The sequence below is a fragment of the Abramis brama genome, assembly GCF_963993115.1.
Source record: "Abramis brama genome assembly, chromosome: 20".
Taxonomy (NCBI): domain Eukaryota; kingdom Metazoa; phylum Chordata; class Actinopteri; order Cypriniformes; family Leuciscidae; genus Abramis; species Abramis brama.
In genome coordinates this window covers 8,517,164-8,544,878 of record NC_139982.1, presented here as the reverse complement: position 1 = coordinate 8,544,878, position 27,715 = coordinate 8,517,164, and the positions used below count along the sequence as shown (strand labels likewise).

The window sequence follows — 27,715 nt, the reverse complement described above, 5'->3', positions numbered from 1 at the left end:
GGTTCATTCTTATAAGTACCTTGGTATCTGGCTTGATGATGCTCTCACTTTTAAGCCCCACATAGACAACCTCGTGAAGAAACTCAAACTTAAACTGTCCTTTTTCTTTCGAAATAAATTTAGTTTTTCTTTTAAAGCAAAAAAGCAGCTAGTCACTGCAACATTTTTATCTGTTTTAGATTATGGAGACCTGGTGTATAGGACCGCTTCAGCACAATGTCTGCATAAGATTAACACTGTTTATCATGCGTCTCTGAGATTTATTATGAACTGTAAAAACTTGACCCATCATTGTGAATTATATTCCAGAGTGGGATGGCCATCGTTGTCCAACAGGAGATCAGGGCACTGGCATATTTTTATCTATAAGGCCATGCTTGGTCTGTTGCCATCCTACATCTGTAGTTTAATCACATGGAGAAGTGTTGGTTCTTATTCATTGCGATCAAATGATCACTTGCTGCACTTGCTTTGTTCCATTTGCCCGTACAGAACTGGGAAAAAAGGGCTTTTGTTTACTCCGCTCCTTCTGCATGGAACTTTTTGCAAAAAGACTTGAAATTATCTGAACTTATTTCCTTAAATGCTTTTAAAGTCCAGATTGAGAGAACCTGAAATGACCTATTTTAATTGCAAATGTTTTTAATTATTTGTATTGTATAACTTTTATAAATGTAATTGACTGTGTTTTCTGCTGCCTCTTGGCCAGGACTCCCTTGAAAAAGAGGTTTTTAACCTCAATGGGACTTTCCTGGTTAAATAAAGTTAAATAAATAACTGCTCACCATTAATTCTACGCTGGTTGGTCTCTTCCACTCCGTTGGTCAACAGCTGGTCGAACGTTACAAGGAGAAAACGTAAAGCTGGTAATTCTCTTTTAATACCCCCTGGAAAGTCCCTGTTTTATCCATCCCCAATATCGGAGGTTGCAGATCCTGTCCCAGCGAGAGCGAGATGACCCAGGTTTGTTTTCATCTTGTTTTTCTTTTGTGCTTCGTGAAGTTGATTGCTCAGTTCGGCCCAAAGAAAATATCAACAACACGTTAATTGCAGCAGCTGGCGTGCCTCGCCGCACTCAACTTACACCAAGCACATTGCTGGAAGTTCAATGGTTCGCAAAGTTAAAGTCCCCAATGCCAGAATTCTCTGTTATCCTGGAGCAAGGGTAAGGGATTTAATTGCAGCATTTCCTACAATAAACAAGCAAATCCCTAACACAGAACGTTTTGTTATTCATATCGGCTCTAATGACGTCATGGACAGAAACTCACAGAGTCTAAAGAAAGACTTTCTCTACTTGGCCTTATCCAAGAAGTAGGGATGCTACCTGTTGTTTCCGGTCCTATTCCTTCTCTTCGTACATAAGGTGAGAAATTCAGCCGTTTGTGGTCTCTCCATGTATGGCTACAAAACTACTGTCAAGATAATGGATTTCCCTTTGTTGATAATTTCGATTCTTTTTGGGGAAAATATGAACTTTTTAGTCGTGATAGGTGTCATCCAAATGAAAAAGGGGCACACCTACTGTCTTCTCATATTGACTTCCTTCTGAACACTATCAGATGAAGGGACATTGCTAGGACATCTAAATCAAAGGTGGATATTGACAATATGTGACCCTGCCTGTGAAAACCCAGCTAAAGTCATTTTTTTGTGATTCAGTGTTTTTTACATAAAATCATCCTACACAATGTAATGAACATTCTGTGAAAATATAACCTTGATATCTTTAAAATTGACTGAGTAAGGCCATATCAAAGATTTGCTCAAATTCGGCCTCAGAAAATCATATTTTTGAGAAATTCCAATTTAAAGATAAGTTATTTTTTAAAACTGCAACACATTTGATCCATAGTTATCCTGCATATGTGACTTATAACACATTAAAGCTAAGATTCTCCCCTTTTTAGTGATATATGACACATCAGTGGAAAAATTCTTAAAGTTTCTACTTCCTAGATTTACTTAAAAATCTCTACTTCCTGCTCAGCTACTGTTCGGACGCTCTTGCTTACTGCTCCGCGCTTTGCTCTATCGCTTTTACATTTTATCTCCTATATTTTTATATTTTATTTCCTTTTATCACCTAATTTTATCTTCAGCAAACAGCACAGTGCTCAGACAACAAAGTTTGGATTACTACAAAAACGCTGAATTCTTTTACCCGACCAGCTTACATTCCGGGAAAGGAAAACACAACTGCCTACATTCAGGATAAGAGAGAAAATGCCTCTTCAGGTTCAAGAATCTACTTGCTGCACTAACTGCCACAGACTTTTACAAAGGATTGCAGTTCTTGAAACAAAGTTACTTACGGGACCACCAAACCAGACGGAGCACACAACAGAGCTTCGTCATGGACAGCCTCAGCATACAGCCGGTGAGTCCCATGAAACTAGTGCTCCTCGACAGGTAGAGAAACAAGCCGATCGACTTACTAATCGATGGCACATACAGGGAGCGAAACCCAAAGGCACTCGAGACATCAGATTGTCACGAGCCTCACATATTGCCGCAGTAGCATGCTCTACCCCAGATACAGCTCTGACAAGAATTGCAAACACTGGTCTCCTACCACTGCCTATACATCTTGAGAACAGATTTGAAGTACTAATGAATGTAAATGAGGAATCCCCAAATGTGATGAATGTGATCGAACACAGACTGAATGGGCCAGTAGCTAACACTGATGCTAACTGGCGCTCAAGGTCGAGCAGACAGCGGCACTCAGCTCAGAGCGCAGCCGGGCCCAGGACTCTGATAGTGGGGGACTCCATAATCAGAAACATTAGCAGCAGGGATACAACTACGTGCTGCCTTCCACAAGCAACAACAACTGATATAAACAGGGAACTTCAGAACATTGTGATGAAACATAAGACTGCAAATCGACTCATCATTCATGTGGGGAAGAATGATATTCATAAAGAGCAGTCAGAACTCCTTAAGAAGGATTTCAATGAACTTTTTGAAACACTTAAAAGACTGAAAGTTCAAACATTCATCAGTGGACCTCTCCCAGCAAGAGGAACAAACAGGTTTTCACGGTTGCTTGGGCTAAATAAATGGCTGCAAAAAACCTGCAATATAAAAGGAGTAAACTTCATTGACAATTTCAATCTTTTCTGGAGTCAGAGACAACTTTTTCATCGGGATGACCCAAACCCAAACAAACTTGGTTCAAGAGTGTTAAAGGACAATATCTACTTCTCCCTCAATCATCCTTCTGCAATGTGTGCCAATCCACTCAATGTGAACGGCACACACACACCTGGACACAGTATGAATGACCACGGGACTTCACTTCAGCAGCAAAATGGACATGCGGTTGACATATCACACAAGGACAATGATAACACCACTCCGCCACAACAACCTCTGCTCACGGACTCAATCTCAGCTGAGCCCTGCCCACAGAGCTCACCACAGACAGACATAGTAGAACTGCTCCAAGATTCAGCACCCAAGGACGACTTCCTGCAAAACAGCCAGGGAAGCCAGGACAGCATATCACAGCCTCCTATAACACCAGAGCAACAGCCCCTTTCACCAGACACCTTTTCCCTCTCCCCAGCAACGCCACTACTGTGCTTCTCACAGAAAATGGAAGAACTGGTGTATGCTGGAACCAAACTATCCCCCTCTTTTGCTGCAAGCCCCCAGATAACAACCAAAAAACGACAGGCACCGCTGCCACCAAAGCCTGCGGGCCCAGCTCGCCCTCCCCCTCCTGTGAGAGCTCTTTGGCCTCTGCCACAACGCCAGGGCCCACACCCTCCTCCTTCTGCTCGAGGTGAACCAAAAACAACTGATACCAGCTCTCAGTGATATGTGTCGGGTGCCTGCTCTGATAACAGTAACTTTCTCAAATGTTTACAAAACAAGCGGGAACCCAGTGTGCCTGTATCTTTCTCTATTGCTGTTCTGTTACAAGATAGAAAGTCTAAGGCCTTCAATAGCCGTACAGCAAACCCATCTAATCTGCTGCCTATTACTGTACATGTGAAAGTTAAATTGATGTGGGGACAAAAAATAAGACTGTTAAGTTAGCAATTTTAAACATTCGTTCACTTAAAAATAAATCACTTCTAGTTAACGACTTAATAACCACAAACAACCTAGATTTTATGCTTCTAAATGAAACCTGGCTAGAAGACAGCTACAGTGCAACAATCCTCAATGAAGCAGCCCCTCCTAACTTTACTTTTATGAGTGTCTGCAGAGCTGTTAAGAGAGGTGGGGGTCTAGCTGCTCTTTTTAAAGATATCTATCAATGTAAGCAAATATCATTTGGGAATTACCCTTCTTTCGAATATCTGGGTATTGTGTTAAAAGGTGCTCCACGCATTTTACTCATCATTATTTACAGGCCTCCAAAATACTCTCCAGCCTTTGCTGAGGACTTTACAGAACTGTTATCAACAATTACCTCAGAGTTTGACTGTTTTACCATTGCTGGAGATTTTAACATTCACATAGATAATGCAGAAAACAATATGGCAAAAGAAATCAAAACTGTTTTAAAGACTTTTGATCTGACTCAGCATGTACATGGACCCACACACAATCGCGGACACACTCTAGATTTACTTATCAGTAAGGGTCTAAACATTTCATTGATTGTTATTAAGGATGTAGCACTGTCTGATCATTTCTGTATTTTCTTTGATATATTGATCTCTCCTGCCATTAAAGCTAGATCTGTGTCTGTCAAGAAGAGATGCTTAAATGAGAACACTAGTGTCCTATTTATGAAGGCTATATCCTTAACACCAAGCATATCTGCTGACTCTGTTGATTTTCTCCTTGATTCTTTTAACTCAAAAGTTAAAGGTGTAATTCATGATATTGCTCCTGTGAAAGTCAGGAAGAAGAGTGGCAGACAAAAAGCACCTTGGAGAAACTCAACAACAGTGCAAAATATGAAAAGACAATGCAGAAAAGCAGAGCGCATGTGGCGGAAGACAAAACTTGTAGTCCATTATAACATCTACAAAGACGGCCTTCATGCTTTCAATATGGAACTAGGCAAAGCTAGACAGACTTTCTTCTCAAATATTATAAACAGCAATTTAAACAACACACGCACTCTTTTTGCTACTGTAGAGAGACTGACAAACCCCCCAAGCCAGATTCCCAGTGAAATGCTCTCAGACAGCAAGTGCAGTGAGTTTGCTTCTTTCTTCTCTGAGAAAATCAATAATATCAGAAAGGTGATCAGCACATCCTTGAGTTGCACTGGGGTCAGACAGATCAGACCACCTGAGAAAGTAGTTACTATGTCTGACTTCAAAGAAATTAATGGCAACATTTTGGAAGAAACCGTACAGCACCTTAAAACATCAACCTGCGCTCTTGACACACTTCCCACATCATTTTTCAAAAGTGTGTTAAACAGTTTAGAAGCAGATCTTCTAGAAGTGGTAAATGCCTCACTTCTCTCTGGGAGTTTTTCAAACTCCCTGAAAACTGCAGTTGTCAAGCCCCTCCTGAAAAAGAGCAATCTAGATAAGACCATATTAAGCAACTATAGGCCGATCTCAAATCTTCCTTTCATAGGCAAGATCATTGAAAAAGTTGTCTTCAATCAGCTGAACAAATTCTTGAGCTTGAATGGATCCTTTGACCATTTTCAATCTGGTTTCCGACCGCACCACAGCACAGAGACAGCGCTCATAAAGATAATAAACGATATTCGCTTAAATACTGATTCAGGCAAATTATCAGTGCTGGTACTACTCGACCTCAGTGCTGCATTTGACACTGTCGATCATAACATACTTCTTGACAGACTGGAAAACTGGGTGGGGATTTCTGGGATAGTTCTAAAATGGTTCAGGTCATACTTAGATGGGAGAGGTTATTATGTGAGTATAGGAGACCATAAGTCTGAGTGGACATCCATGACATGCGGAGTCCCTCAAGGCTCAATTCTTGCACCACTCCTGTTCAACCTGTATATGCTCCCAATGAGCCAAATAATGAGAAAGAACCAAATCTCTTACCACAGCTATGCAGACGACACACAGATTTACTTAGCCCTATCGCCTAACGACTACAGCCCCATTGACTCCCTGTGCCGCATTGATGAAGTCAACAGTTGGATGTGTCAAAACTTTCTTCAGTTAAACAAAGACAAAACTGAAGTCATTGCGTTTGGAAACAAAGATGAAGTTCTCAAGGTGAACGCATACCTTCACTCTAGGGGTCAAACAACTAAACATCAAGTCAGGAATCTTGGTGTGACACTAGAGTCAGACCTTAGTTTCAGTAGTCATGTCAAAGCAATAACTAAATCAGCATACTATCATCTGAAAAATATTGCAAGAATTAGATGCTTTGTTTCCAGACAAGACTTAGAGAAACTTGTTCATGCTTTCATCACCAGCAGGGTGGATTATTGTAATGGACTCCTCACTGGACTTCCCAAAAAGACCATAAGACAGTTGCAGCTCATACAGAACGCTGCCGCCAGGATTCTGAGCAGAACCAGAAAATATGAACATATCACACCAGTCCTCAGGTCTTTACACTGGCTCCCAGTTAAATTTAGGATTGATTTTAAAGTATTATTAATGGTATATAAATCATTCAATGGCCTAGGACCTCAATACATAGCAGATATGCTCACTGAATATAAACCCAACAGATCACTCAGATCATTAGGATCATATCAGCTAGAAATACCAAGGGTTCACTCTAAGCATGGCGAGTCCGCTTTTAGCTATTATGCCAGCCGCAGCTGGAACCAGCTTCCAGAGGAGATCAGATGTGCTCCTACAGTAATCACATTCAAATCCAGACTCAAAACACATCTGTTTAGCTATGCATTTACTGAATGAGCACTGTGCCAATGTTCGTCCGACTGTTTGTACTGTACTGTATTTTATTTTATTTTTCTAAACTGTTTTAATTATTCTTATTTCTTTTATTATTTTAATTTCTTCTATATGTAAAGCACTTTGAATTGCCATTGTGTATGAAATGTGCTATATAAATAAACTTGCCTTGCCTTGCCTAAAGTTTTGTAAAACAGATCTATTTATTATGATGTACATGTCCAAAAAGCTAAAAGCATAAAAACATTGAAAACGAATGGGGGTACCACAAGAGCTTTATCGTAGCAACAATTACCATGTCAATTCAGTGGAATGATTTGTATAACTTTATTAGTAAAATGAAATATCAGTGAAATGTCAATAATATATCAATTAAATAACATACCATTTCTCATTCTCTGAAATTATCATTCTCTTACTGGCCCACGGTGTAACACTGAGTAAATCTGGAGTAAAAAATAAATAAACAAATAAAATTTCAAGGGATAGTTCACCCCAAAACTACAATTCTGTCATAATTTACTCACCCTGATGTTGTTCCAAACCTGTATGAGTTTCTTTCTTCTGCTGAGCAAAAAATAAGATATTTTAAAGAATGTTTGTAACCAGACAGTTGACAGCACCCATTGACTTCCATAGGTGCTGCCAACTGTCTGGTTACCAACATTCTTTAAAATATCTTATTTTTTGTTAAACAGAAGCAATAAACTTGTACAGGATTGGAATAACATGAGGGTGAGTATGAGTATGAGTAAATCATTTTTGGGTGAACTATCCCTTTAACAGGTCAGTCTCAAACTTTGTACACATTCTAAAATTGTCTAGATGCAAAATAAAATCCTGAGTGACAGCAACTCTCCCTCCTTGAAAAATAAAGAACACTTTTCCCCATTGAAATACTTGCAGTTGCAAGAGAAACTGATTTTCAGTTTCACATCTGGACTTCCAGCATTCGAAGCAAATTCTTCTTGCTGGTGTTCCCTCTTCATGTTCGCCAGACAAATAGTGGGGTTCAATCACCAGAACTGGCTTGTCCTCCTCATCATCTTGGTCACTGCCTGAAAAAGCAAAGATCATTTTTTTTTTCAATTCAAAGCAAGATACCTAAAAACATGATTGCGTAACATGCAAGAATGGGAAGTGGGTTTAATTTCACATTTAAAATGGATAATGAAGCATTTTTTATGAAAATATCAGAAAATATTTTTTCAGTTTAATCAGACTGGATCTGATTAATTGAGGGGAGGGCATAGGAACAAGAAACAGCCTATAGGTGGTAAGCAGACTTCAATTCAGAGTGTAATGAAACAAATAAACATCATGCCATAAACGTAATTAATTTAAACTGACTAAATCCCAATCAACAAATGTAATAAACATTTAAATCCACTATTTTTGCATCACAGATATGTGTTAGCATTACATTGGCTGGACACTGACAGTATACATTTACATATTTAGTATAAAACAATAATAACAAAAACTTACCGTCAAATTCCTCGTCAGTTTCATCAAAGAAGTGTCCTGTTCATCATCACAATCATCCTCCAGAAAATAATCCGCAATAAAACCGGTTAAATCATAATTTGGGTTCAATTCCACGGAGATTAATATCAAGCTAGCTGTTTAAGCAAGCAGCTATTTTTCGTTCCTGCTCATACTTCGGTGTCGCCGGCGAAGCCATGGCCATGTCAGATGTCAAAACAACGCATTACCTTACCATCATCCAGGAAATAACACGTAGCAGGCCAAAAATGTCCTTAAAATTAGTTTAATATTATTGGCAGAATACTAAGCTACAAAACAAATAAGCAGTTCTTAAATAATTGGCTATGAAAAGAAAAAATCACCACAGACATCTAAACGCGGCTGACATCTCTCTCTTTTTTTGCATTGTGTTGACCTGATTACCGGCGCTCGCGGATTGATATTAAAGTCTGTTTTTACTCTTTCTAATAGAAAATACACAGAAAAGAAGTTACTGAACCGATTGATATACGAATCAGCAGTGTTGTTGCGCGAAATAAACCCAGAGACGACTGAAATCAATGTTTAGGAAACCCACGTGCGTTTTTTTAGGCGCAAAAGTATAACGTAGTGTCAATAAAATCATTAATTTCAGTATTTATCATGCTATAAATGAAAATGTAAGTATTGCATCTCAAAACCAATGGTATAATCTATCATTTACAGCAATAAACACACATGGACTATTTTTGTAATTTTTATGGCTATGACTACTTTGACGCTCGTTAACTCATAATTCGATTCTGCGACTTTAGCCGGGGTTTCACAGGCGGGGTCACATATTAGCTGCTCATTAAAGGTGTTCTAAGTGATGTGACGCGTTTTTTAGGCCAAAACATTTTTTGTCACATACAGCAAACATCTCTTCACTATGCGCTAGCTGCCTGTCCCCTGAACACACTGTAAAAAAAACGCAGTCTCTGTAGACACCACAGACTCCACAAACTGCAACAAAACAAACTGGGCTCACCCGCACCACGAAACATAATAAACAGAGTTCCAGCCAATAACTAATAACTCAATAGCCAATTGATCAAGCAAATTCACAGTAGGGCGACAATTTGTGTGAATGAATGTTTTCACCCACTGTTTGTTATGGAATTTGAATGTTAATTTATAGGCTATTGACAACTTTGACTAAATTTGTTTACGACACCGCCGTTGTTTATGCTCACTGGGAAATGCGAAGCTAACGTTATTTTGCTATTATTGCGTCCTTGTATGTGTTGGATTACATTTTTATTAAAGGTTTAATTTAGTTTTTCCACTGCAATAGTATATACACTGATAAAGTTTAGTAGACTGATTTCAGATGATTATTGAGTCTCCAGCAAAGAGTCTCCTTTCCTGCCAGACCTGTTTTCTCTTTTGTGTTTTAAATGAGTCAGATCACTTGATTCTCACCTTTCGGAGCCCAGATGTTGAATCGTTAGGTTGATTTACTTTCACCTTTTGTCTTTAATGGCTCTGGGATGGCTCTTGGAATTGGAGTTCCTGGCCAGTATCAGCATGTGAATAGTTATGCTGATTCAATTGGACTCAGAGTAGGGTGTGTTCCTACTTCATTTGCATGCTTTGTTCAGAGTCTCCACCTCTATGTAATCCCTCCCCCTTGGAATGTATATAACTACAATGCATACTGTATTAGAGTTAGATTATGTTGGAAGCACCGCAGCCATGCTCAAATAAAGAAACTCTTCTGTTTGAACGTGATCCCAACGTCTCCTGGTCTGCTTTGAAGAAAGAAAAACTTTACAACAGAATGGAGCAATAGTTATAACCTCAGGTGGCGAAACTATTTTAAGATAATGTTTCTCTTTTTCTGCATTCTGTTCTGCAATATATAAAAGCATTTATCTAACTTGGCGACATTACACATTGAATGAAGTATCAGTAAAACTTAACTTTGTTTGCAGTGACTACTTTGACTTTCCTTTACGTCGGGGGGGGGGGGGGGAGGAGGAGGAGGGAGGGTCTAGCTTGCCTCTGTTTTGTTTGACAACAATTCGAATGTCAACAAGAAGTTACATCTCCCGGCATCGCTTAGAGCACCTTTAATTAATACACAAATGGTTAGATGTGGTACTACAATGGCTAACACCTCTAATCCTGGGCAAGTAATCCCTACCATAATTTTAAAGCGCTTTTCTCATAGACCTACAGATACAGTTGGGTTTTCTAGTTCTAGATTTTAAAACAAGACAAGGGCTTGAGTTAATGCACATTAATGTTCAAAGCATCATCCCTAAACTTGACATGCTAGACTTGTGGGTAAATGATTCCAAACCTGACATTTTAGTGTCCTCTGAAACCTGGCTTAAATCCTCTGATGGTGATGATGTTATTGTAATTAATGATTATAATGTCTTTAGATGTGATAGAGCAAAAAAGGGTGGAGGTGTCTGTATGTATGTACATAAGGATTTTAAGGCCACAAAATCTTTTAGTATTTCTGTTCCTAAACAATTTGAGCTTCTTGTTATTAATGTTGAAATCTTTTGTAATGTGTTTGTCTCTGTTGTTGGAGTTTATCGCCCTCCATCTGCTACACAGGAAGCAGTCACTTCTATTTTTTAATCACTTACCCCCTTTTTAGAAATGAGATTGTGATACTTGGTGATTTGAATTTAAATTGGTTATCCCCTTCTTCTGCTTATTTTAGAACAGCTTGTGTTGATATGAACTTGTCACAATTGATCATGGAACCTATTCGAGTTAATTTAAAAGACCCTTTAAGATCAACTCTGATAGATTTAATCCTTACGAATAATCCTCATAAATACCCTCATAGTGGTGTCTTTGCTATGGACCTTAGTGATCACTCTCCTATAGTCTGTGTTAGAAACACTAAATTAATTAAAACCAAACCCTGACTCGTTACAAAAAGGAGTTTAAAAAATCTAGATAATGAAGGGTTTCTCTGTGATCTTTATTATTCTGATTTACCAAGTGTTTTTAATATTTCAGATGTGGAATTGGCTTTTGAAACATTTACAAGTATGTTTAATTCAGTGGCGGACAAATATGCTCCTATGAAGACATATAGAACTAAAGACAGGATAAACCCATGGTTCACTACAGAACTTTCAGAACTATTGCAGTTAAGAAATAAAGCTTGGTCTAAAGCCAGGCACACTGGACTAGGTGGTGACTGGCTGACATTTAAACAACTCTGAAACAAGTGCACCATCTCTGTGAAAAAGGCAAAATCAAGTTATTATTTAAATACAATTTCTAGTAGTCAAGGTGATCCGACTAAATTCTGGAAAGCTATAAAATACCTAAAACGAAGTTGGCACTCCTCTCTGCCTAATACGATTACATTTCATTCTAAAACTGTAAATGACAAAATTGAAATATGTGATGCGTTCAATCAACATTTTGTTACAGCTGGTAATTTGTTTGCGGGAGGAAATTGTAATGTGGTGCTCCCAGAAAGGTCAGAAAGGTCCGATTGTGAAGCTAGCACCAAGTTAAGAGAAACAGCTCTCTCTTCCAATATTTTGTCAGATGAAGTTGTGAACCCATCTTTTTAATTTCAATGGGTTAGCTCTGAGGAAGTTTTTAAAGCTCTTTTAACTATTGATATAAAAACTGCTACTGGAACAGATGATCTTAATCCCTGTCTTTTGCAGCTTAGCATTGCTGAGCCACTTGCCCACATTTTTAACTTATCCATGTTAACAGGAATAATTCCTAAGGTTTGGAAGACGGCCCTGGTACGTCCACTTTTTAAATTTGGTGATCCCAGGGATTTAAACAATTATAGACCCATTTCAAGGCTTTCATGTCTTGTGAAAATATTTGAGAAAATAGTAAATCTGCAGCTCCTTTTTAGATGAACATTGCATTTTGAAAACATATCAGTCAGGTTTCAGACCTGGTCATAGCACCACCTCCGCTGTTACTCGGGTACTGGATGACATTATAAGTGGTATTGATAAAAAGAAGCATTGTGCAGCCCTGTTTATAGATCTGTCTAAGGCTTTCGAAACTGTGGATCATTCTTTACTTCTAAATAGACTGTCATCAATTGGACTAGACTTGGCGGCCTGCAGATGGTTTGAAAATTATCTAACAAATAGAACACAGTGTGTTTCCACTGATGGTGTCAAATCAGGTTTTCTTGAGCTTTTGAAAGGCGTTCCACAGGGATCGATTTTAGGTCCGGTTCTTTTTTCTATTTATATCAACAATATTGGTTCAGCTATAAAAAATGGTCAACTCCACCTCTATGCTGATGATACGGTTATTTATGTTATTGCCCCTACAGCTGACCTGGGGCCTGTTCTTCGTACGTCGCTAACTCAGTTAGCTGGATTTGGTTGTTGGCGATTTGGCATGATCTTGGATTGTTTGGTTCTTCGACGCTCATCCTGGACTTGCTGTCATAGCAACAGGTGCGCAAGCTTAAACCTGCTCGGGAGCATCTTATTTCATGTTAACAGGATTAGATTCCGGCTTTATAAGCAGAGGTGATATGGGAAGTCCAGCGCAGCGCGATTTTCTGAGTTTATATCTCACTTTCTGAGATATATATTTTTTCTCGTGACTCGTGAGATTGTCGTTTACATTATTAATTTGTTGGAAACGCACATTTATTTTCGACTTGTCGGAGTCGGGCTTTAACTAGGCTACAGCACAAACTGTTTGCATTGCCTTAAGATTATTTGCGAGTGTCTCTTTCCTTTACACTATTGGAGATGCGGAGAACTTGATGGAAAGTGCTGTCTGTCGTGTTATTCAGAGTTTACCTGGCGCTTTTAGGTTTAAAAAACAGTTTTCGTTTTTTTTGTGGCATTGCCAAGCCACTTAAGACCCAATGTTGTAAAGCAGTTTTTTTTAAAGCAGTTTTTTTTTTTAGGCTATCATGATTTTTTTATGAAGATCATGCAATCATGACCATGCCGATTACAATATATGTCACTCAGGCTTCACTAACGTGATTGGTACCATAGACTATAGGCTAGACCATAGACTGCCATCAAGGCCTCAATGAAGGGGATTATGTGAACAGAAAGGGGGTTCACAATGTAAATATGCAGCCCAGTTACTATTGTGATTCTTAATATTCCAGATTAGTAATATTATATCAAATAAAAAAAAGGCAGTTGACTAAAATCTTTTAATCTTTTATATCTCAAATGTGCAAGCAAAATGGCCAAGATCTGTGCATGACTTAAGAATTTTCAGAGATTCACATTTATGCACATTATTTGAAAGTGGTAAGGAAAGTTCACTCTACAAGAAATGTCACCTGGATGGATAGGGAGTCATTATCTCTACAGCAAAAGCCCTGCAACATAAATTCTTTTTTTTTTTTTTTTGTCTGCCATTTATTAGTAATGATTTACACTGTTGATTTACTATCTATTTCCCTGACCATTAAGTAGTGTACAATATGTGTTCTTTTTTGTGTGTTCATGTCCTTGTGATGTGTGCGTCTTTGTCAGCTAAAAAACCCCCCACAAAAACCACAAAAAGAAAAAAAAAATACTAACATTGTCTCTCGTCTTGTCTCGTCATCTCACTCATGATCTGTGCCTTGCAGAGGCAAGTGAGCTTTTGAACTAAACAGGTCTTGTCTACTTGTGTTTGTGTGTCATATGAATAATATATATGTGCCCCAAACATGGAATCAGAGTGCCTACTGTATGTAGTAAATGGAAAATCTCTACAGCAAAAGGCCAACCACAACATGCATTCGGTTTGTTTCTACCATTTATTAGTAATGATTTACACAGTTTGTTTACTACTTACTATTTACCTGAGCATTCAGTATTGTGCAATATAGCATACAGAAGGTGAGGGACATTTTTGGGGGAAAGAAGTGCTGCATTTTATCATTTAAACGTGACTTTTCATGAAAATTCTATAATCCAAGATGGCCGCCACCATATGACGTCATAATATGCAAATTAGATGGGAAAATGTAATTCCTACATAAACTTTGGGTCATCCTTAATATTTCTCTAATTTACAGAAAGTCTCTATCTTTTATCACTTTTAAGATATAACCTTTTGAAATTAAGATGTCAAAATCGAACGTTGTAGGAAAAAACGATACTTGGTTACTCACGTAACCTCGGTTCTCTCTAGAGAGGGAACGAGTATTGCGTAAGGAACTTACGCTACGGGAAAAGTCATCTTTTCTCGAGATACTGAAGCCAAAAATTATCCTAATTTTTCATATTTTGTCAACGCAGTGCAGCAGGCGGCACAGCAGAGCTAGAGCGGGCAATACTGCGTGCTCATTGGCTGCCGCGCGGCAACTGCTTAAGCCTACCAGTGAGCCCCGCGTGACGTCACGCCCAATGAGGGCGCGCGCGCCCTCGCGCGTCACAGCCCGCCAGAAGGGGCGGCGTCAGAGCGTATAAAAACAGGGCTCGGAGGCTTAACTCTCTGGTTTCTGTCGAATGAAGCGACATGAGCTCGGGGCGCAAGCACGGCAGGGAACGCAATACTCGTTCCCTCTCTAGAGAGAACCGAGGTTACGTGAGTAACCAAGTATCGTTCTCTTACGAGAGGTTCTCTCGTATTGCGTAAGGAACTTACGCTACGGGAACCCTTTGTCAACGCCGTGCGCGCCATGCATCCACACACAACTCCAGGGGGGGAGCCCGGGGAGTGAAGAGTGGGGAGAGAGGTGGCCAGCAATGCGGGCCAACACATGTACATAAGCACCCATAGGGAGAAACAGAGCGTCACAGCCGGTCTGTATATAAGAGCTTTCCCTGAAAGAGCGGCTCGACCAGGAAAGTCAAATCTAATATCCAGCCTGCGAAAGAGCAGTGCATGAACATGATTTAGACTGCGAGAAGTTTAGCCTGCAGGGCGGGAACTTCCAGGTTATAAAACCTAACAAATGTAGACGGGGCGGCCCAGCCCGCTGCCGTACAAATGTCATGAATGGAAATCCCACTGGACCATGCCCACGATGAGGCAACGCCTCTGGTGGAATGAGCCCGTATGCCCAGAGGGCACTGCAGGTTTTTGGACGCATATGCTGTCGCGATAGCATCCACTATCCATCTGGATAACGTCTGTTTCGAGGCGGCGAGACCCTTGGTGCGCCCACCAAACGAAACAAAGAGCTGCTCTGAGAGCCTGAAGGCTGCAGAGCGCGTAATATAAAGCCTTAACGCCCTGACAGGGCAAAGGAGATTATTATCGACCTCGTTGGCTGCCGGCGGCAGGGCTGAGAGGGAAATAACCTGTGCTCTGAAAGGAGTACCCAACACTTTAGGGACATAGCCATGTCTGGGTTTGAGAATGACTAACGAGTCGTTAGGTCCAAACTCGAGACACGACGCGCTAACTGATAGCGCATGTAAGTCACCCACGCGTTTTACTGAGGCAAGGGCCAGCAGAAAAACGGTTTTGAAAGTGAGGTATTTGAGACCCACAGAGTCTAGCGGCTCGAAGGGAAAAGCTTTAAGGGCCTCCAGGACCAAAGACAGATCCCATATCGGAACCGAAGGCGGGCGCGGAGGGTTCAGCCTCCTGGCGCCTCGCAGGAAACGGGTGACGAGTTCGTTTCTTCCAAGTGCGCGGCCGCGCGCCGAGTTGGCGAACGCAGCAATCGCCGCAACATACACCTTGAGCGTGGAGGGGGACCTGCCCGCGTCCAAGAGCTCTTGGAGGAAGTTCAGAACCTGTGGAACCTCACAGGACTGAGAGTTCAAACTCTTCCCTGTACACCATTTATTAAACACTGACCATTTAGACGCATAGAGCCGCCTCGTCGAGGGGGCTCTGGACTGCGAGATCGTGTTAATTACCCCTTCTGGCAGATCAACGAATATTCGTTGATTACCCACGCATGCAGAGACCAATGCTCTGGATGGGGATGCAGAATTGATCCTCGTGCTTGAGAGAGAAGGTCTCTCCTCACCGGGATCGGCCACGGGGCTGTGTCTGACATGTTCACCAGCTCCGGGAACCAAGGTTGGTTTTCCCAGTGCGGGGCTATGAGGAGCACTGCGCAGCGCGTTTCCCTGATCTTCGCTAATACCTGAGGCAGCATAGAGATCGGGGGAAAGCGTACAACGGGACCCTGGGCCAGGCCTGGGCCAGCGCGTCCTCGCTCTTCGAAAAGAACCTTTTGCACTGAGCGTTCTCGCTTGTGGCAAAAAGGTCCAATTTCGCTTCGCCGAAGCGGAGCCACAACGTCTGTATCGTCTGGCTGTGTAACGCCCATTCCCCTGGGGGAACATTGTCCCTGGACAGTCTGTCCGGGCCGTCGTTCAGGTGCCCGGGCACGTGCGCGGCTCTCAGCGAGCGCAGCGAGCCCTGAGCCCAGACCAGAAGGCGTTCTGTTAGAGCGCGCAGGGCTCTGGATCTGAGTCCGCCCTGGCGGTTCACGTAGGACACCACTGACATGTTGTCTGAGCGAACTAACACGTGGTGTCCCCGCAAGGATGGGAGAAAATGCTTCAAAGCTTTCTCGACCGCTAACATCTCCAGACAGTTTATGTGGAGGTCCCGCTCTGGACCCGACCAGGGGCCGCAGATTGGTCTGCCCTCGTAAAGCGCTCCCCAACCCATGTGGGACGCGTCTGTCGAGACCACTTTGCGGTGTGAGATGGCTCCCATTGTCACTCCCTGACGGTACCATTCGGGCGCTAACCAGGGCTGCAGGGCTGAGACACAGACCTGAGTCACGCTGATTCGAACGCTGCCCGAAACCCACGCTCCGCGGGGTACTTTCGATTTCAGCCAGCATTGCAGCGGGCGCATACGAAGTAAACCCAGCCGTAGGACCGCTGCGGCTGATGCCATATGGCCTAACAGCCTTTGGAAACGTTTCAGAGGGAGGTATCTGCCCTTTTGGACGGATGCGGCGAGGTGTCGAACACAGCGCGCGCGCTGTTCTGACAGCCTGGCAGTCATCGCCACCGAGTCCAGTTCTATTCCCAGGAAGGAAATAAACTGACTGGGGATGAGTGAGCTCTTGTCCCAGTTCACCGAAAGACCCAGGCTTTCCAGATGACTGAGAAGCGCTATCTTGTGAGAGATGAGCTCCTCTTTAGACTGCGCTAGAATGAGCCAATCGTCCAGATAGTTCAGGATTCGCATGCCCTGTTTTCTCAGGGGAGCGAGAGCTGAGTCCATGCACTTCGTAAATGTGCGGGGTGCTATGGACAGGCCGAACGGCAGAACGGTATATTGATACACCTGGCCGTCGAAGGCGAATCTCAAGAATGGCCTGTGACGGGGTATAATCTGGATTTGAAAATACGCGTCTTTTAGATCGAGAGATATAAACCAGTCCCTCGGGCGAACTAGCGCGAGGATCAGCCTGGTCGTAAGCATTTTGAACGGCCGTCTCATGAGGGCTCTGTTCAAATGTCTCAGATCTAATATGGGTCTGAGCCCGCCGTCCTTCTTGGGCACGAGGAAATAACGGCTGTAAAAGCCCGCCTCGGTCAGAGAAGGAGGGACTCTCTCTATCGCCTTTTTTCGCAGCAGCTTCGCTATCTCTGCATGCAGCAGATGGGCTGCTTCTGCGTTCACTTTCGTTTCGGTCCGGGCTATAAAGCGCGGAGGCCGACGACTGAACTGTAGCGAATAGCCCTGTATTACCGTGTCCAGCACCCATGTCGACACACCCGGAATAGCCTTCCATGCATTCGCACTCATAGCTAGGGGTCGAATGGCCTCTGAGTCCCGTCCGTCGCATAGCGCGGGACGAGGAATCTGCAGTGGCGGGCGCGCACTGTGCGCTGAGACAGTGCCGCGGGACGGGGGCTCGCTGATAGCAGTGACCGGCCGAACTGCGGCGGGAGAGCGCGCGTGAGTGTTTACAACAGAGTGTGAACGCGGGGGAGCGGGCACAGGACTCTTTATTAAAACACGGCCGGTGGCGGTGGCGATATTTGAACCCTGAATGTGTGAGACAGAGCGAGCAGTGTGTAGTTGTGAGCACTCGTGAGCGGGCACATTTCCTACACTTATTACTCGAGCGGCAAGAGCGCGCTTTATGCGAGTGTGCTCTGTGGGGTACACAGGGGGATTTGTGCTTGTGTGTAGAAATGAACACTGGGTTGTGGGCATATTCATTACACTCATAACACTGTCGGCCTGAGCCGAACGGCCAGATATTATGCTCATCTTGTGATTTATCTGGGTCGCCGTAAAAACGACGTTTGAGTGCAGGCGAGCGAGTCGACAGACTGGCTCGTTGGCTGCTGAAAACACTACTGCAGTAGCCTTCTTTAAGGGGACTGGCAGAGGATGACAGATGAGTTTTGACGGCGGTCCGGCCGCAGCGGGACCCGCCCGTCTTTTCCTCCCGACGAGTGCTAGGAGGACTTCGCAGGCTCGGGCTTCAGCGAGACTCGAGGCCGAGGCCCTCGCGGGGGCGGCGGCCTGCGCTGGCTGGATGAGCGGGACCTAGGACGGCCGCGCTGGCGCTGCTGTGTGGTCGGAGGGCGGGAAGTGCGCTGGTTAGAACTGCGTGCAGGAGGCTCTGTGCTAGAGCGGCCTGCAGCGGAGCTCGAGCGGCGAGGCAGGAAGAGGCTCATAGCCTGTGATGCCTTCTGCACCTCCGTAAACCGGTCCACGAGGCCACTCACTGCTGGTCCGAAGAGGCCGGTGGGGGAGAGCGGGGCGTTAAGGAAGACGGACCGCTCTGATTCTCCCATATCGGCTAGCGTCAGCCACAGGTGGCGCTCTGTGACGGTGAGCGAGGCCATTGAGCGACCGATAGCTTGTGCAGCTACCTTGGTAGCGCGGAGAGAAAGATCTGTCGCGCTGCGCAGGTCGGTCAAGGTGGTCTGGTCGGGGCCCTTCTCGTCCAGCTGGCGGAGGAGGTCGGCCTGAAGGACCTGAAGGACCGCCATAGTGTGCAGGGCTGAAGCGGCCTGTCCGTTAGCCGAGAAGGCGCGGTGGACGAACGCCGAAGTAGTCCTGCAGGCCTTGGACGGGAGGGCAGACTTTGAGCGCCATCTCGCGGATGGGGGGCAAAGGTGCGCTGCGACCGCCTGTTCGACCGGAGGGATGTTGTTGTATCCCTTCTCCGCGGCTCTGTCCACCTGGGAGAGAGCAGCTGAAGCTGAAGAGCGGAGCCTGGCCGAAACCGGAGCGTTCCACGCTTTGGAGAGTTCCTCGTGGAGCTCGGGCAGAAAAGGCGCTGGTCTGGAGGCTGTAGACTGGCGGCGGTTGGGCAGGAAGCATCCATCGAGCCTGTTCGGTGGAGGCACCGCAGGCGGGGACCACTCGAGGCCTAAGCGCTCGACTGCCGTTGTGAGGAGGCGGAGAAGCTCGGCGTCCACACCGGTATGGGTCCTGCCAGACACTCTCGAAGACGAGGCGGAGCGGAGTGAACCGGACCACTCTTCGCTGTCTGACGCCAGAAGAGAACAGCTGTCCAGAAGCGCGTCCACTTCCGCTTCATTGTCAGAGGCGACGGCATCGCGGGCCGTAGCCGGCGGCTGCGCGTCGGGAAGCGGGGGAGGCGAGGGAGAGAGCGAGGCTCGCGGGAGGTGTTCCGGCGATGGCCTGACTCGAATCTCCGGCTCCGGTGGTCTCTGCGAGCGGCGTTTCTTCTTACGCGGCCCGGAGACAGTTGGAGCGGGCTCTGCATTGAACAAGGCGAGTCGAGCCCGCAGGGTCGACATCGGCAGTTCCTCGCAGAATTCGCAGCCGCCCGTAGACAAGGCAACGGCTGCATGGTCACGTCCCAGGCAGAGAGCGCAGATCACGTGGCGGTCTCTGTCGCTGAGCGGAGAGCGGCATGAACCGCATGAAACTCGAGGCATTTTGAAACAAACGCCTTGCTCTTTTAGTGAGTGCTGCAAGAAAAACACACACAAGGCAAGCGAGAAAGGATATATCGCCGGATAGCTGAGCTGGCACGGCAGGCTGAAGGCGGCGAAGATTCGACCGGCTTCCTCAGGCTGTCCTAGGCTGGCTCGTTGCTGGTTTCGACGGCGACGGCTTCTCTCAGAGTGCAGCGATGCGAAGAGCTTCGCTGAAGAGACAGAAATCAGAGAGTTAAGCCTCCGAGCCCTGTTTTTATACGCTCTGACGCCGCCCCTTCTGGCGGGCTGTGACGCGCGAGGGCGCGCGCGCCCTCATTGGGTGTGACGTCACGCGGGGCTCACTGGTAGGCTTAAGCAGTTGCCGCGCGGCAGCCAATGAGCACGCAGTATTGCCCGCTCTAGCTCTGCTGTGCCGCCTGCTGCACTGCGTTGACAAAATATGAAAAATTAGGATAATTTTTGGCTTCAGTATCTCGAGAAAAGATGACTTTTCCCGTAGCGTAAGTTCCTTACGCAATACGAGAGAACCTCTCGTAAGAGAACCTCTGGCGCCTAAAGCGTTAATTTATTTAGCTTGTTTTACTGTATTTTGCATTCCTGGCTGTATTTCTCTTTTTTCTGTGTGACCTACACAGGTCGTTGCTTTAAATGAGAACTCGTTCTCAGTAAACTTACCTGTATAAATAAATAAATAAATAAAATGAAGGAACATCACTTGCAGCTCAACCTGGCAAAGACTGAGCTTCTCTGCCTCCCTGCCAATCCGTCTCTACAGCACAACTTCACTATCCAGCTGGATTCATCATCAATCACCCTATCAAGGTCGGTCAGAAATCTTGGAGTAATATTGGATGACCAGCTGACCTTCACAGACCACATTACAAAGACAGCTCGATCATGCAGGTTTGCATTGCACAACATCAGGAAGATCAGGCCTTTCCTAACTGAGCATGCAACGCATCTTCTCGCCCAGGCTCTGGTCATTTCTAGGCTTGATTACTGCAATGCTCTTCTGGCTGGATTTCCATCATGTGCAGATAAACCTCTACAAATGATTCAGAATGCTGCAGCTCGTCTTGCCTTCAATGAGCCCAAAAGGGCCCATGTCACTCCTCTGTTCATCTCTCTGTACTGGCTACCACTCGCTGTTCACATCAAGTTCAAGGCATTGACGCTTGCTTACAGATCTACTACAGGCTCAACTCCCTCCTACTTTCACTTGCTCCTACGAGTCTACATCCCTACCAGAAGCCTATGATCAGTCCATAAGCACTTAACCTAACCTAACATAACAAATATATTAATAATAAATAGTTAAATAAAAAATTGTCAGGCTTATGCTACTCTGAGCAATTCCTTAACTTTGTATTTTGAGCACTTCACTGACTCGTTTAATTTAGTCCTCATTTGTAAGTCGCTTTGGATAAAGGTGTCTGCTAAATGACTAAATGTAAAAGTAAATTATTGATAATGAGCAGATGCTTGAGAAACTGTACCTCTCGTTGGTTTCAAACAGATTACTTAAACAGAATATTTTTTGGATATGAATCATATAATTTAAAAACACTTCAAGTTTTCTAAAGACATATCTCATGTCTGTGTGGGAAGTATTCACTGAGTTACAGTTAATTTTCTGTCTCGTTTCAGAATGGATTTCACACTGAGAGAGCAGAACGCGCATCATGTTTGTTTTCAAAATTCAAAAATGTTTTATTCTACAAAAATCACAACATTTTGTTTTTATTACCAATGTACACAAATTGAAGTAGACATTTAACAGTTTTGAATCATATATAACACTTAGGGGACAAAAAATCGACAGTTGAGTCTCTAACCCCAGGGGGTTAAACCACTAGCTCTGTCTCTTTCTAGTAATTTATGTATTTGTATACTATATATATATATATATATATATTTATATAATTTATTATTTTTTTTCTACTTTTACAATTTCTTACTTCATCTCTTTTCTAGCATGTACTCTGTACAATTTTGAAACTTTATACTGCAGCAATTCTCATGTTACTCTCTCCATTGAATGAACTGCTTGTCATATTCCTTATTTGTAAATTACTTTGGATGAAAAGCATCTGCCAAATTAAGTGAAAGTGAAAGTGAAAGTGACACGTGACGGCCAAGTATGGTAACCCATACTTGGAATTTGACCTCTGCATTTAACCCATCCAAGTTAATGCACACACACACATTAGGAGCAGAGTAGTGAGTAGTTAACACACACACACACTGCAAACGTGGGTACACACACCCAGAGCAGCGGGCAGCCTTTGTGTGGCGCCCGGGGAGCGATTAAGGGTTAGGTGCCTTGCTCAAGGGCACCTCAGTCATTTCCCACCGGCTCTGGAATTGAACCAGCAACCTTTGGGTTACCAGTCCAACTCCCTAACCACTAGGCCATGACTGCCCCCATAAATAATAGGGCTAGGGCTCTAAAATTCTGTTTTGTTTGTCTTTTGCAGCATCAGCAGGAGGAAGAGACAGAGATCAGAGTCTCCAGAACCCAGCGGTGTGTCTGTGAAAAGTAACAGATCAAGGGATCGTCCTCCTGAATTCAGTGATGAACCAGTGACATCTGACCCTTTGTTAGTATAAACAGACAATTGCTATTTTACACCTCATATAATAATTATTTAAGACATTGAAATAACACTAGATGTATTTCTAAATATGCAACATCAGCAGGAGGAAGAGACAGAGATCAGAGGCTCCAGAACCCAGCGGTGTGTCTGTGAAAAGTAACAGATCAAGGGATCGTCCTCCTGAATTCAGTGATGAACCAGTGACATCTGACCCTTTGTTAGTATAAACAGACAATTGCTATTTTACACCTCATATAATAATTATTTAAGACATTGAAATAACACTATTTCTAAATATGCAACATCAGCAGGAGGAAGAGACAGAGATCAGAGGCTCCAGAACCCAGCGGCGTGTCTGTGAAAAGTAACAGATCAAGGGATCGTCCTCCTGAATTCAATGATGGACCAGTGACATCTGACCCTTTGTTAGTATAAACAGACAATTGTTATTTTACACCTCATATAATAATTATTTAAGACATTGAAATAACACTAGATGTATTTCTAAATATGCAACGTGCACTTCACAGAAAAAAATAATCATACCTGGTAACCTATGTATTTAAGTCTCTAACAGTCATTGTCTTTTTTGCCTGCCTTTCTTTCTTTTTAGTTGCAGCAAGGGATATATTCATGACTTGATCAGATCTGAGCCATCCCCTTTATCTAAGGACAAAACAGAAGCAGTCCTGGGGACACACACACTGGAGACTGGAGACCTGGAGAGAGTCAAAGACCAGCACAAAACCAGCATAAAGAACAAGTATGAGATATTGTTTGAGGGATACAAAATCCAAGAGAATCAAACCCTCCTGAACAGGATCTACACACAGCTCTACATCATAGAGGGAGAGAGAAAAGGAATTAATGAAGAACATGAGGTTTTACAGATGGAGAAAATAGCTAATACACAACACTCACAAGACAATCCAATCTACTGCAATGACATCTTTAAAGCCTCACCTAAACCAGGATGTAAGGAGAAAGACAAAATCAAGACTGCCCTTACTAAAGGCATTGCTGGAATTGGAAAAACTGTCTCTGTGCAGAAGTTCATTCTGGACTGGGCCGAGGGAAAAGCCAATCAAGATGTAGATTTCATGTTTGTGCTTCCATTTCGAGAGCTGAACTTGATCCGAGATCATCAGTATAGTCTTGACAGACTTCTGCTGGACTTTCATCCTGAACTTCAAGATCTGGACTCAAAGATTTATGAGGAGTGTAAAGTTGTGTTCATCTTTGATGGTCTGGATGAAAGCAGAATCACACTGATGTTTTCAGACGCTCAGAAAGTTTCTGATGTGACTGAGACTTCATCAGTGGGTGTGTTGATATCAAATCTCATGAAAGGAGAGCTGCTTCCCTCTGCTCTCATCTGGATCACCTCCAGACCAGCAGCAGCCAATCAGATCCCTTTGAAATACATCAACCGTCTGACAGAAATTCAGGGATTCAATGATCCTCAGAAGGAGGAGTATTTCAGGAAGAGGATCAGTGACGAGCATCAAGCCAGCAGAATCATCTCACACATCAGAAGATCAAGAAGCATCCACATCATGTGCCACATACCCGTCTTCTGCTGGATCTCATCCACTGTGCTTCAAAAGCTTTTGAAAGAAGATCTGAGTGCCGCAATCCCTCAAACTCTGACTGAAATGTACATCCACTTCCTGCTGATTCAGATCAACATGAGTAATCAGAAGTATAAAGAGAGAAATCTAGAGAAACTCTTGAAGTCCAACAGAGTAGTGATTGTGAAACTTGCTGAAGTGGCTTTCAAACAGCTGATGAAGGGCAATGTGATGTTCTATGAAGAGGACCTGATTGAGAGCGGCATTGACATCACTGATGCCTCAGTATATTCTGGGATTTGCACTGAGATCTTTAAGGAGGAATCTGTGATTCATCAGAGGAAAGTCTACAGCTTCATTCATCTGAGCGTTCAGGAGTTTCTCGCTGCCTTCTACGTTTTTTACTGCGATTTAATGAAGAACAAGGAACCACTGCAGCTTCTCGGTGCAAAATATAAACATGACCATGAATATGATGATGACCCAAACGATGACTTTAATTTATCTACCTCTTCCATTCAACATAACCATGTACATTATTCTAACTCTGGATATGCTGAGTACTTGTCTGATAAAGACTCTTTAGATGATCTACTAACATCGATAGTAGATAAAGCCCTCAAGAGTAGATCTGGACACCTGGATCTGTTCCTACGGTTCCTGCTGGGTGTCTCACTGGAGTCCAATCAGAGACTCTTACAGGATCTACTGACACACACAGAGAACAGTTCAGAGAGCATCAGGAGAATTACACAGTACATTAAAGAGAAGATCAAAGATGGTCATGGACTCTCCACTGAAAGATCCATTAATCTGTTCCTCTGTCTGCTGGAAGTGAAAGATCAGACTCTGTCCAGAGAGATTCAGGAGTTTGTGAAATCAGACAAACACTCAGAGAAGTATATCTCTCCTGCTCACTGCTCAACAATAGCCTACATGCTTCAGATGTCAAAAGAGGTGCTGGATGAGCTGAACCTCAAGAAATACAACACATCAGATGAGGGTAGAAGAAGACTGATACCAGCTGTGATCAATTGCAGAAAAGCCCTGTGGGTGTTTAATCTTGTTACAGTCCTTTCTAAATTGAAATATGTTTCTGTTTTTGTCAAGAATAAAGATGTAGATTGTTGTAGAGTATGTATTCAAGTATTTAATTGTTGTGTGTTTTACTCTCTTTTAGTTTTATTGGCTGTAATGTCACTGGTCAATACTGTGAAATTGTGGCTTCAGCATTACAATCCTCAAACTCCACCCTGAGAGAGCTGGACCTGAGCAACAATGACCTGCAGGAATTAGGATTAAAGCTGCTCTCTGATGGACTGAAGAGTCCAAACTGTCAGCTGGAGATACTGAGGTGTGTAAAAACATAAATGCTCCTGAAGATCACTTGGAGTTTCTATATACACAGTAAAAACAAATACTGTACAATTAACAGGAATTTACAGGCAAAATAAGTTGCCAATAAAGTCCTGTAAAAATGTTGTTAATTGCTGTAAAATTTATTACAGTATATGTATGTGAGATACAGTAATTTGTAGTTTTTTACAGTAACTTTGAAATAAGCTTGTAGTTTATTTTACAGCAATATTTTGTAACTTTGTAATTTCACTTAAGTGCAGTATTTACCTGGCAACTAAAGTTGCAAAAAAATCCTGTAAATATATTTTACAGCAGTTGTTTTTATTTTTACTAAAATATAGCATTTACTTAGTAACTAAAGTTGCCAATAAATAGTTCTAATCCTGTAAATAGTTCAACATTTAAAATGCCGAAAATAATAATTTTATGACATAACCTACCCCGTCAAAGTCAAGCAGAAAGAAAGATTAGTTAGAAAGAAAGAAAGATTAGTAAGAAAGAAAGATACATTAGTTAGAAAGAAAGAAACAAAGAAAGATAGATTAGTTGGAAAGAGATAGATAGATAAAAAAAGACATTAAAAACAAGTAGGGCTATAACATAACTCATTACAAACTCAAAGTGTCAGCTCTATTACAAATAATTTCGATCGGATTGAAAGGGGTGGTTTATCGAGAGAACATGTAAACACTTGATCGATTGAAAACCGAAATTGAAAGGACGACATATGACGCGCTGAATGAGCATGTAAACAAGATGCCACTTTGCTGCATGTCTTTGCTGAGATGCCACTTATGGCAGTCTTTCCAGCTCTTAACGCCGCATGAGATACATGATGGGCTAATGTAGAAAAGAATAACTTAACCCTCTGGGGTCTAAGGTGTTTTTAGGGTCCTTGAGATGTTCTGACATGCCCTGACATTTTTGCTTTTTTCAGTTGCTTATAAACATATTAATGGCAAAGGTGTAAATTCACTCTATTTAGCACAAACAGGGCTACCATAATATGTGAGCACCATGCATGTACATGTTTGTATTTTTGAGAGAATAATGTTTATGCATGGTTATTGAAAAAACAAAAAAACAAAAGTTTCTGAAATAAGGCCACAAAACACATACTAAATATGTGTCAATAAGACTTTTGTCTAATGGATGTCGTTGCCTAGAGTTTTTTCTTCAAAATAATGTGAAAATTATGCTGCCTAATCATTCACATAACACAATACAATGATTTAAATTTTACAAAACACTTTCTGTCTGGAAAGGCAATATGCGGAGTGGGCGTCAACGATCATGCATATTTAGTGGTTCGCACCTGGAGACAATGGGGCCCGCATACTTAATGAGGCATTCATTCAGGTGTGTCACAAGAAAGAATGCAAGAGCAACAGTTGGAAGCATCTACATTCTTTTTTTTTTTTCACAAATTGTGCTTGCAAATTGGCCTATAATATGAAAAGGAAAACATGTCTAGTAATTGTGCAGTTAATTCTCATACTGTATTTTCAGTTTTGGAATATTTATCCTCTCCCCAAATTTGTCACTAATAAAACACAATAAAAATTATTTTAATGAAAAGGCTTATATTTACCTTTTATTAGTTTGTTTACATCTACCTTGAATTTTTTTATTAAAAAGGTTACTACAACAACAATTCAAGTGTAAGCTTTCTTTGTAAAAACTAAAGTATACATGTATTTATACATGAACACATATTTCAAAGTTAAGGATTCATTACTTGAATATAGCCTAGGCTACATTGGAATAAACACTATAACATATTATTTGATTACTTTATTTTTGACAAAACATACTTTATTTAACATATGAGCAAAAATTGGCAAACAAAAGCTTATTTGAGGTGGCAGATATTTTACAGTAAACATGTTTAATCTATCCAAAACTAATCAATGAAATGTTGTCTTTCATATGTCTGTAACATAGTAACTTTCGTTCCCTTTCGTTGTCACTCCGAGTTACGTCGGATGACGACGAATGGGGTTTCGCTTAGAAAGCCTATCATCTTCGAGTATATAAAACGAGCCAATGGCAATAAA

The 27,715-nt window shown here is 42.6% G+C and overlaps 1 protein-coding gene and 1 long non-coding RNA gene across 2 annotated transcripts in view; both read left to right on the top strand.

The window, feature by feature from the left end:
• LOC311071495 overlaps positions 1-27,715 on the top strand; it is a 165,838-nt gene that overhangs the window by 60,302 nt on the left and 77,821 nt on the right. The window lies entirely within an intron of this gene.
• The window catches only part of LOC311071482 (uncharacterized protein), a 96,604-nt gene that overhangs the window by 33,004 nt on the left and 35,885 nt on the right, over positions 1-27,715 (top strand). The window contains exons 3-7 of the mRNA XM_084095877.1: positions 22,609-22,731; positions 22,829-22,945; positions 23,037-23,153; positions 23,342-25,348; positions 25,480-25,653. Coding sequence (XP_083952003.1) covers positions 22,609-22,731; positions 22,829-22,945; positions 23,037-23,153; positions 23,342-25,348; positions 25,480-25,653 — 2,538 coding nt within the window. The remainder of the gene's footprint in view (positions 1-22,608; positions 22,732-22,828; positions 22,946-23,036; positions 23,154-23,341; positions 25,349-25,479; positions 25,654-27,715) is intronic.